Raw genomic sequence first — 11,824 nt, forward strand, 5'->3', positions numbered from 1 at the left:
GTACAACTCTGTGCAAGTATTGAGTCATACAATCGCTAACCCCTGGATATCTCTACAAATTTCTGTGATCTATAGGGTTGGATGAGGTACTGCGAATTGTTGATCAATCTACCTATATATAACTGCTTGCTCTTGGAGTACGGTAGAAATCAATATTGTGCTAAAAAATGTCACCTTTTATTTCTGGATCGCCCTAATGTACACTTATATTTTTGGCTTCTAAGCAACCATGTTTACACAATTTGCTAACGTACTTTCTTCTAACTAGGTAGACAGCTGTGCTAATAACTGTAGCCAATAAACTCAGCCAAAACTGCTAACTAAGAATTCGGATAATATTTTCACAGTAAGGGCTGGAAATGTTGCCCTTAGCGAAAGCTATACTTTTGACAAAGAATTTAAAGGAATGAAACCGTGAACTCATATGTGATAATTTACTTTTAGTTTGCTTAATAATAAACAAAGAGAAAATAAAAAGTAAGCTTATTTTATTTTACCTAGCAATTTTTGACAGTTAAGAGTCTTGAACAATCGCAATAAGAATTGAGGTACAAAGAACTTAATATCGTATGCGCAAAATCAAACATAAATACGCACATTGCAAAAAAAACATAAGCTAATAAATTGTACAAAAGTAAATTGAAAACGGAAGCAAGGCTATTAAAGCCTAACTACATACATATATATTTATTAGAGGGCTGCACAAATGGTTTTATTTTTACTGTACACTATTGCACTCTTCAGTGAATGCAGTAATGCAGCAAATGCACTAGATAATAAAAGAAGTAAAGCTCTTGGCTCTGCTGGCTATAATTACTGCAATGACAGTATTTGTTTGCTTACTGTAAATAGTGATTTACACTAAATACAGCAAAATAACGGGACAGTGCAGCATGTGCAATAAAACAATTGGTTGTGCACTAAATCGCAGCAGTTTATATACAAGTGTCAAATATTATTTTAATAAAAAACATATATATATATATATATACGTATATTATCTTATCTAAACACAGTAGCGCTTGATGTTTTATTACAGCAATGTTTTGTTGAAGCAAAGTTTTGATTCACTATTTGAAGTAGACCCGACTTGACAATATTTGAAAGCTCTAAGGAAGTGAAGTGAAGTATAACAAAATTAGCAAATGTTTTCTTTGCCCTTTCAAAACCATTTATGCAGCCCTCTAACATTTATAAAAAAANATGTTTGTATGAGAGAAAAAAATGTTAAGCCGGGAGACATTCGTACAAAAAAAATGGCAATGGAACAATATAGCGACGATAATAAAAACAAAGTTTCGAAGCGATTGAAAATGCATTGGACTTTGACCGAGCACTTTTGCGAATGTCGTATTTGTATTTTAATGCACCTATGTATGTATATATGAATGTTCTTAGATACGTATTTGTATATGTAATAGTACATATCTCCATATAATTGGAAGTGTCTATTCTTTTTTTATTAAAACTTTTCTTTTGATAGTTTTTATCACAAATTTAAATGCATGTATGTATGTACTCAACTTTTTATAAAACATATAAACGCAAATGTATGTACATACATACATGCAAGCACATTTATGCAAATGAAAACGCGACTGCAATCACAAATGCTTTGAGAATACTTGCCGTGGATAAGCTATATACTACTATTTCATATACATTTGAATAGGCGGCGTAGTTGTTTTATAGACCAGCTATCCGTATGAGTAAATGCCATATGTGATATGTACATACGCATACGTGCATACGTACATATGTATGTTAAATATAATGTACAATAAACCAATGATGATATGTATATGCAAAGTTGTTATTTTTATTGTAATTAACTGACAGCTTCAAGTGTACCTCAGAGATCAAAGGCAATGCCGGAAAGATACTGAGGTGGATTCGTACTAAAATTAATAGATATTTGTTTTATGCATGTACTACATACTTAGATACATACTCGTACATATGTATGTATATGCTTGAGTTTGTGTATGCAAATAGTAATAGCGAAAATAAATGTCTATAATACTCTTCCTTGTATTGGTGCTGGCACTTGAAGTACGCTTGCCATTGCGAATAATGATCAAATCCATACATTCATTGGCAGAGGCAGACCTCTCTGGCACGAGCAGGGTTTTTTTGGGGTTCAAACCCAAATATTGCTAACATTTTCTCTTTATTATATTTTTTCTTAATTCCATGGTAGAACTTTTACTATTTGCATAAAATTTCTGTGGAAAATATATTGACTCGGTTTGAAAAATTAGACCTTGGCAAGTCAGAAGCATTGTAAATTCCAAACGAATTTTCTTTGCCGACGGCTATCGTCCACCAACTCTAAAAAATAGGCTCAAATATTAAAAAAGTATATTTTGATGAAATTTTGTTTACTTTAAAATTTTATAATTTGGAAGGTAATGAAGACTTTCTAAATAGCGCACAATGTGGAAATTGAACTTTTTTCTAGACAAATTCTAATATCTCGAGAACGAGAAGAGCTAGCGAAAAAAAATCAATGGATAAAATATTACCTTAACTTTTCATATGACTTTCAAAGTTAGGAGGTTTAAAATTTTCTTCTTTTTTGAACTGAAAACAGTATCCATTTAACCACAGATTTTTGCTGCTCTTTCGTTAAGGAATCCATTTCCATGGCCGCACGAATTTTACTTTATTTTTTATGAATTCATGCTGTTTTTTAGGAAAAAAAGACAATACATTAAAATTTTCACTTTTGAAGATAATTTTAAGGTCAAGTTAATTTTTGTGTCAATGTGACCTTTAAAATTAAAATTTTTGATTTGTCAATATTATTGCGGCTTGGAACATTTGTTTTAATATTGTTATTGATTTGTTTTTAATTTTTTTGTTTAAACCCGTTTAAAAATTTCATTGTATACTACTGTTTTCTGGTCAAAAAAGGAAAAATAAATTAAAAACCCTAACTTTGAAGGTTATTTGAAAGGTCAAGGTAATTTTTTTATGCAGCGAAACTATTTGTCCTGAATTCTCCATCTTAAAAGCTAGCTGTTCTCGTTTTCGAGATATTAGAATTTATCACGAAAAAAGTTCAATTTCCACACTGCGTGGCGCTCACCTCCTGAAAAACTTTTTTGGGTTCAAGTTCTAAATGTTATGAATGCGATAACCATTATGAGTTAAAAAAAGATTAATTTTTTTCAATTCAAAAACAGACACTTCATTTTTATTTATAGGTTAGATTACTAAAAAATTCCGACAGCACATTAATTGGGGAGAACTATCAATTTAGGGGTGGTCAAAAGTACATCCATTTCACGTTGAAATTCGTATTCGCTACACCTCCATTTGTACACAGGTAGTCTTCTTCTTCTAATGATACTCCCTCGCGTTGGCTAATAAGTAAGTGTGAAATCCAAAACCGGTTCCAAAACGGAAAAGTGAACTGCAACAAAGAGAATGCGCTTCATAGGAATACCCGAAAGTTATGAGTAAGGCTCGTCACAGTTTGTATAAGAATTGTTCATTAAAATTGTATTTTTTTTTGTTTTGCTGACGATAGAGAGCCGTAAAATCAAATTATCTCGTCGCGTATGATTTATGTCGATAAGTTTATTGCGCTTTGAAGCCTTAAAATTTGTATGAATGTTTAATTATTCAGAAACACAAAAACTCTCGCCCATTCATGGGGAAATATACAGTGACTCAAACAAGTGATTTTCATGTAAATTTTTTTTTTTACAATTTTGCTATACAATTTTATTTAACGCTTTAGCCGAAAGCATATGAATCAAAGTTTCAAACTTTACAAAAAATTTAGGGATATTTAACAAATTTTAATAAAAATTTAAAATTTGCATCTTTCGAACATTTTTGGGTTTGCAGCAATTGAGCTGCAAGTTTCTACCAGGTAAAAAATCACGTATTCACGGTCACGCAAGACCGCTGGCAACAAAATCACAAANCAAGACCGCTGGCAACAAAATCACAAAAAAAACCAACGGCAGTTTTCATAAATTGCATAGGTATATGAAAAAAAAACGAAAAAGCCGTCACAAAAAAAATATATATTTAATACAATGATTTTCAGCCTGTTAAAACTTGTTGCTTAATTGAATGGGTCATAAAACTGCTAACAAAAATGTTCTAAAAAGTCAGTTTATAAAGTTTGTAATTTTAAATGTTGAGTTTTCCTAAATTTTTTATAAAGCTTGAAACTTTGATTTACATGGTTGTGCTTACAGTTGGACAATATTTTTATAGAAAATAACAACAAAAAATTTAACTTTTAAAACATTATGAATATTAAAAAAAACAGCACGTGATAAGTTGTCTGAGTCACTGTACGCATTTTTTTTGCGTTGTGAGCCGTAAAAACTTGTACAAATTTGAATAAAAAAAAAAATGTTTCCCAAAAGAAATTTGAATTACAAATCCGCAGCCTTGAACTTGCTGGTATGTATTGTAATTTTATGCAATTCAAATTTTTTATTGTACTTGAGCGTATTATGTGTTTAAATTTTTGTTTTGTGCCGACTATTAATTTAAATAATGATTTTTTTTAATTTGTTTTTACTTTATAACTTTTTCGTTTTAGGCAATTCGTCAGCTTTTGCCAATAAATATGGCATTGTCTCATCTTTAAGTATGACGCCGAAGAAAATAAAATGACGCTCATATACGAGCACATACACATACATACATACATACATGTATGTATGAACGCAATTGCGTATTGTAAAAGCGTAAGCCGATTTTACTATGGTCATGAAAACGTGCTTTGAAAACTTGAAATTTGGTAAAGGTCTTTTAACTGCGTATGTTTGCAAAGAAAGGAAATTGTGGAGACATATCGAGCCCCAATCGCCAAAATAACGTAAGCGATATTTTTTTCCAAAATTTTATTTTTGAAACAAAAATATTCCGAGAGCATCTAGGTGCATTTCTGCATCAAAAAAAATTTGTTTGAAAAAAATGTCGCTTACTTTATAATGGCGGTTAGGGCTCGGTATGTTTGTAAGGATTTTGAGTTCATATGTATGTATGTATGTATAACGGCATATGGATTGATAAAGACAGGGCCTCATTATCCATAAGAAGTAGACGAATTGTCAGTTACCAATCACTGAATCCAAGAATTCAATTAATTAAGAAATATATATGGAATTTGATTGGATACAAATAATACAACCTGACTTTTGTGTTTAACTTTTAATGATTTTTTCTTTTTTTTTGGATAAATCAAAACAAGCCATAACCCACCTGCACACATACATACATAGACTAAGCAAGAAGCCTTACATTTTATTTTTAATTTTCGCCTTCAAGTGTTCATTCGCTTCAAGTGAAATAATCGTTTGTTTGCATAACTAAGTATGCATTTGTCAATAAACTTGACCTCTACAACAACAAGTGCTTTTGATTACAACTATATTTATGTATATACGAGTACCTTCATATTTATAGAGATAAAATCATTGACGATAAAATAAGTGAATGAACGTCTATTTAATGTTAAGGTAAGTACATGTGTAATAATCGTTGTATATGCACTAATAAATATGTATATACTAAACTTGCTTGTAACACATTTTTATCTGTCTATAAATCACGCAAGCGATTTGTTAAAACCCATAAAAACATAAAAAGTAATTAATTTTAAGTAAACGATGAGACAGTACAAAGTGTAATTGAAGCGTAGCGGCTGTGTTAGGTGTACTTGAAATTGCTGCGAAAAGGCCAGTTTTTTAAATTTGTATTAGGGTGCATCACTATCCATAGAAAAAAAATTGGTAGTGTTTTTCTATCGGCATTGTGAAACTTACTACATACATTTTAAGGCTTACGCCAAAATATTTGGAAAACATATTAAGATTTAAGTTAGCTGGGCCGTTTTGAAAATACCTAGAAAAGAGGTTTTCCAAAAAATATATTTTTTTATTCAGACGATAAAGGTATGCATAAAAATCTTTAACAAATTTTATCAACGGAATCAAAATAAATGAGCTTTTTGGAGACTTATATTTTCAAATCGATCCAGCTCACGTAATTATTGATATTTTTCCGAAATATTTTTTTGAAAGTCTTAAAATATAAAACATTTTTTTTCAACAGTATTATTGAGCTGGTACCACAATTTGTTTGATAGGGGAAAATGGAAAAAGCAGCAAAGTCTAAGCAGCAGAATATATTTTATATAATTTTTTTTGGCGATGCACCCTAATGTTATATGTTAAATATGTATATCTAGCTTTAGTATAGATCAGCAGCGCGTCGCTGTAGTAGCGAATAGCCTACTGCCAATTCGCTTTACACTTTGCGTTCGTTTTGTTTTGTTTTTTTTTCGATTTGTTAACACGCTAATACAAAATTAATTGTTTGGAAAATGGAAATCCTATTCTAAAAAAAAGTACGTTAGGCCGATTACGGTGATGACATTAAGCACTTAAACTTAGTGATTTCATAGGCCCGCAGCAAGGTAAATAAATATCTGAATGCATGTCATATATCTTCATATTTATGAGATTTCAGTAGGCTTAGCGCGCCCTGGGCGGAAACCAAGACTTGGAAAGGCCTATTAGCCGGTTGACGACGGCTTCTAAGCTCTCGAACATCTGACAGGTTTTAAATACTGTAATAATTAACCCTAAAAAAACAAAAATAAAACGCTTTTAGATCAGCTAATTTCCCAATCTTTGTGGTCCATCTCAACTAAGGGTAGGTCCAGGACCGAGTCGCGCAAAAGTACTAATTGTGCGCCGATTTGGCTGTAATTTTTTATCCTTAGCGTTTTTGCTTAGGAATAAAAAAAAACTGAGAAATCGCACATATTGGAAAACTGCCACGCCCACTACTCTAGGGGTCGGAAACAGTAAATGTTAGCCGATTCTAATTAAATTGGGTTTGTTGCTTAGTTTTAATCAGAAAAATGTAAATCTAAAAGATAATAAAAATCAGTCCACTGCCACGCGCACCAGCTATGTTAAACACACATTTTTCTTAGAACCGGATAAATCCGTGTTCTAATGTATCATGTATCCTTTCTAGACAAAAGTACTATATATAAATTTCCAGTAATTTTGGATCTCGATTACTACTTTCTGGTGCAGCTTGTGCGAGAGTCTGTCGTTGTGAAGCGTTCAGGAGGGACGTAGGCGAACGTAGTTACAATTTGATTCGTTAATAGTTAAGAGTTATTTTTGCACCAATCATCTTTCACCGTTACACTCACCAGAAACGTATTGAAAAGTGCATGAAATCATATAAATGCACGCATCTCTGAAAGGACTAGGAAACATGATGAAAACATGTTATGGAAAAAACCTTGAGTTTGGCATTAAAGGCAAATACAAATCCCATAACAACCGATCATTCAACTACCACTGTTGATATGTGCCTTGAAGTGTTCACTCGAATTTTTGCGTAGAAATTCGATTCACACAACACCGATTTTCTGCGCCTATAGAATACCACTAGAGCCATTTTACTCACTGTGGGTCATACCAAAAAAAAATAAATGTTTTTAGAGCGGGTTTGAGGTGGCTAGAGCCACGCGGGACCGTAACTGGACAGTAATTGTACCAGAGGCAACTAAAACTCTTAGATAGAACAGCAATGATGGCATTCACGAGGCGAGCGTTGGCGAAGGTGGGGATGTTCTCTCAGTATCGTTGGTTGCCTATCGGTATAGCGTGGGCCAGTGTTGTGGTATGCGTGTAGCTTCGTGCACTGCATTCTTCTAGGTCGCGCTGACTGTACTGGCGCTGTGTAGCTTGGAATTGTACCTGTATATGCATGTGTATGAATATTAGGGTGGCAAAAAAAAAAAATAAATTAAAGCCCGAAATCTAATGCTCTCACCCCTAGGATTATTTTATATCGAAAAAATATAGCGCTGTTTTTTTTTATTTTCGTCCAAAAAATTTTTTAATTCAATTTTAATATTTAATTATTATTATTTTAATTATTATTATCAATAATTATTGATTATCTCCTGCAGAGAAACAAAGTTTTCTGATTCTGACTTTCAAGAATTTTGTACGAAAAAAGTTTGTTTTTTCCCTTTGACCTCTAAATATATTTTGATTTCGAAACAAAAAATGTAGAGGTATATTGTTTTCGATATAGAACAATCCTAGGGGGTGAGAGCATTAAATATCGGACTCTACTCTTTTTTTTTACAAGCATTTTTGGACCACCTTAATGCACATAGTATTAAGGTTTTTAGTTAACTAGTAAGACTGATTGACTCAGCTTTTAACGACAGCAATAAAAAATTTATAAAAATAAATTGTAAGGGATGCAAATTCTAAACGCGTTCACTGTAGCAACAAAAACAGCTGCTGGAGCGGAAAACCCCGCATATACATACGTATATGTATGAACGTATGTTTAAATAAGTATGCCTACATATATGTCTCCAAATCTAAATAAAATAATTTGCACAAAAGCGCAAGTAGTTAGGTATCTATGTACATATGTATGTATGTATGTACTTGCATTTACATAACTATATTGCTTAATTGAAAAATTATTGCATTCGCTTGCATATTTACCATATTTATCATCCACAGCTGCATATGGTGGCGTAGCGTCGCTGGCAGTGGTCGCCGTCTCTCCATCGCCCTCGCCCAAGTCGAAGCCACTAATGCTGCCGCCGCTGAACAGTTCGCCGCCGCCCATGCCGCTGGCGGGTGCAATATTGGCGAACGAAAGCGTAGTTGGCGGCACAAGCGGCTGATCTTGCTGCTCTACAGAAGCGGGTGAGGTTGGCACAACGGCGTGAAGTTGATAATCAATGTCAGTCTCATCGGTTGCACCAACACCAGCAACAGCGGTGGGAACATCATTGCTATCCATGCTCACGCCATTCACTGCATAAGCATTCAAATCCAATGCATAGCTTGCGGGCGTGATGATGCGGCCGCCACTGTCGCTGCCACTGCTGCTGCTGCTGATGCTGCTGAACGAGTCATTGTCGCGCTCGCTAGCAACTGTTGCACTGTACTTCGACGTTGGCGTTGGTATTGGTGTTGAGGCGGTCGATGCGATGGTAAACGGTGAAGGTGATGAGAGTTCTGGGTCGATGGCAATGCCTGCAGCGACGCTGCGATGCTCGCTAATGATGGCGGCGAAGAGCAGTAGATTGAGTAGTAAGCGCAGGCGCGCAGCAGAGCGTGGGCGTGGCATTTTGTGTTGTTCAGCTGTTAGTTTGCGTTGGATGTTTAGTTTTTTTTTTTTGGCGCTTAGGTATTAAGCTGACTTTGTGGGCGGGAATGCGGGGATTTGTGCGTTCGTTGCTTTTTATTGTCGCTGTTTTGTGATTTGTGCTTAGCTGTGCCGCGCGATGATTTGTGCGCTTTAATGCACACACCACTGCTCGTTGTAAGCGCTTGCCAGAATAGTTTCAATAGCGTATCATTTTGCGCTTGAAATGCATTTGAGGTTTAATTTCTTAGAATTTTCTAACTATTTAATTCACTGCGTGTCGCTTATGTAATTACAGTTTGCTTACTTACGGTTTTACTTGTACATATGTATGTATAAAAATTGCAACTGCAACAAGGGTAAACACAAATTAAAATCATGCACATCAGCGAATTGAGGCGAATGAGAAAATAAATAAATAAATAAAAATTCAAAACGCCAACCGGAAGCGTTTATTATTTCACAGCGTACCGAAACATAACAAAACATAGGCAAGAAAAAAGCAACGCGTATCTACGACACTTTGTCACTCCGCTGAAGGCAATGAATGCTGTTCGTTCGCGTGCCCGGCGACACGGCGCGTCACTGACTGAAGCGCAACAACCGCAAAAGCGTTCACGTAAATCGCGACGATTACTTTGACTTGTGTTCTGGTGGATGGAAGCTCTGGCGGTTTGCGGTGTCAGCGGTTTACCAAAGTCAGCGTCGCAACGTGCCGCCGCTACGCGTTGACTGACTGCCTGACGCGCTGAGCGGCTGCCTGGCTGACGATCGGCGATTTGCGCCGCGGTGTCGGCTGCGCGCGTGACTCACTTGGTTACGTGCCCTTTTACGCGGTTATGCTAAAGTGCCGCAGTTGCTTTGATAAGTAATTTCTGCTTTTTATTATTATAATGTTTATATTTTTATAATATTCTCTTACATTAATGTCTTTTATGTTGCTTTTGATGCCGTCTTCCTTTGCATTGGTTAATTTTATTTTACTTGCCTCTTTTACTTTATTAATATTACTTTATTTTCGCTTACTTTGTTGGGTTCAAATAAGTTCAACGGAACTGGCAATCGCATTTATTTGCAAATGGGGTCTCACATACGATTTGAATGCATTTCAGAAGGNTTTTTACAAAAATTATATAAATTAAATTTTCAAACTTTTTAGAAAAAAAATAAAAATAAAAAAAATAAAAATTATAATTTTGAAAGTTAAGAAAAAAAATGAGTATGCAGTTTCCTAGCTCCTTCCATAAAATGCAAGTTTCAAGCCGCTATAAATTACTGTTGATTTTTGAGATGTTTTTTTCTCAATGGAAGTTCGTGCGATATACGGATGAAAATACCCAAAACTTTTGAAAACGAATACCAAAAAATCAACGGTAATTTATAGCCACAATATTTGTGACCCCCAAAACTGCATACTCAATTATTTTTTCTAAAAATTCGGCATACAAATTTTTAAATTTAGACGATTTTTTAAAGTTTTGTAAAAAGTTTGTAAATTTAATTAATTTAGTGTCCATTACAATATTTTCTTGAAAATTTTTATGAAAAACGTTGCGAATATTTCATAAATAAATCACGGAACGAATTACTATTTTGACTACTGTATGCATGTGTGTATGTATATCGATAAGCAGGCATATCCGAATACGAATTTATGAAAAAGCCTCGTGTTCACGCACAAAAATAACATACAAAAAAAAAATTATAAAAATACAAAAAAGTTAAAGCCGGCTTGCGCACACGCCAGGGCACATATGCGCGGCAGATGTTTGCTCGTCATATGCCACATACATATGTGTGTATATGCCGGCACTTATTCTCTGCCACATTTTTTGGTCTTTTGTCTTTGGATTTCTGGTTTACATTTAATGCTATGTGAAGTAGCTAGAAAGCATATTTTTTTATTAATATATTTGGAGTAGCCAAGATAACTTTGGAACTCCTCCTACGCTTATGTCCGATGTTGCCTACCTGATTTCACGTGTGACCTAAACTAACCATAGAGTTAGGTCGTGTCGGGTAAAAAACCTTCTATTGGTAACAGGCCAGATAAAAAGAGGCCAGCCTAAATTTCCTTCGTAGAAGCTTCAGACTGACCATCGTTAGGCTTTCTCCGCTACATTTCGGGCAGATAAATGGGTTTTAGTTTTAACTAGAGTTCAGATATGGCAGTGTCCCTTACCGTGGGAAGTTCAGAGCGCCTATTTGGAGCACTCAAGCCACAGATCTTGTTGGGAGAAAGTCTTGGATTAGAGCGAAGTCTACTTCGTCCGAGAACAGACGATGAAGGAACGAAGCAGATGCTGCATTACTGTTTTGATTGTTGATTTTCATGTCCCTTTTAATATGTTTTAAATCTGTACGATTTGCGAATAAACTTAAGCAGAGTGTTGGGTGTTAAAGAGCTCAGGTGTTCGTCTCTCAACACATTTCGGCCAATTGTCTCATACATAATTCTCGCAAAGGCGGGGCTGCAGCACAAAAAGTGCTCCACCGTCTCATCTTCTTCCAGGCAGAATGGGCAAACGGAGTGAGTTGTCATGTACGCCTATCACAGTCAGGTGTTTGTGCTACGTGAAGTGACCATCCAACAAGTTGTCTGCAGTCCCGTCTGCTCAGTGAGAGCAACCAACTAGATAGACCT

General features: G+C 34.9%; 1 protein-coding gene across 1 annotated transcript in view; it reads right to left on the minus strand.

Annotated features, from left to right (window-relative positions):
• The window catches only part of LOC108372982 (tyrosine-protein phosphatase 99A-like), a gene marked incomplete at its 3' end in the record, with an annotated part of 34,506 nt that extends 24,688 nt beyond the window's left edge, over nucleotides 1-9,818 (minus strand). The window contains exons 1-2 of the mRNA XM_017628816.1: nucleotides 9,652-9,818; nucleotides 8,529-9,528 (exon numbers count right to left, since the gene is read on the minus strand). Coding sequence (XP_017484305.1) covers nucleotides 8,529-9,162 — 634 coding nt within the window. The remainder of the gene's footprint in view (nucleotides 1-8,528; nucleotides 9,529-9,651) is intronic.
• Nucleotides 9,819-11,824: the final 2,006 nt, after the last annotated feature.

The sequence above is a fragment of the Rhagoletis zephyria genome, unplaced genomic scaffold (assembly GCF_001687245.7).
Source record: "Rhagoletis zephyria isolate East Lansing unplaced genomic scaffold, Rhagoletis_zephyria_1.1 Rzeph_scaffold_06228, whole genome shotgun sequence".
Classification (NCBI taxonomy): domain Eukaryota; kingdom Metazoa; phylum Arthropoda; class Insecta; order Diptera; family Tephritidae; genus Rhagoletis; species Rhagoletis zephyria.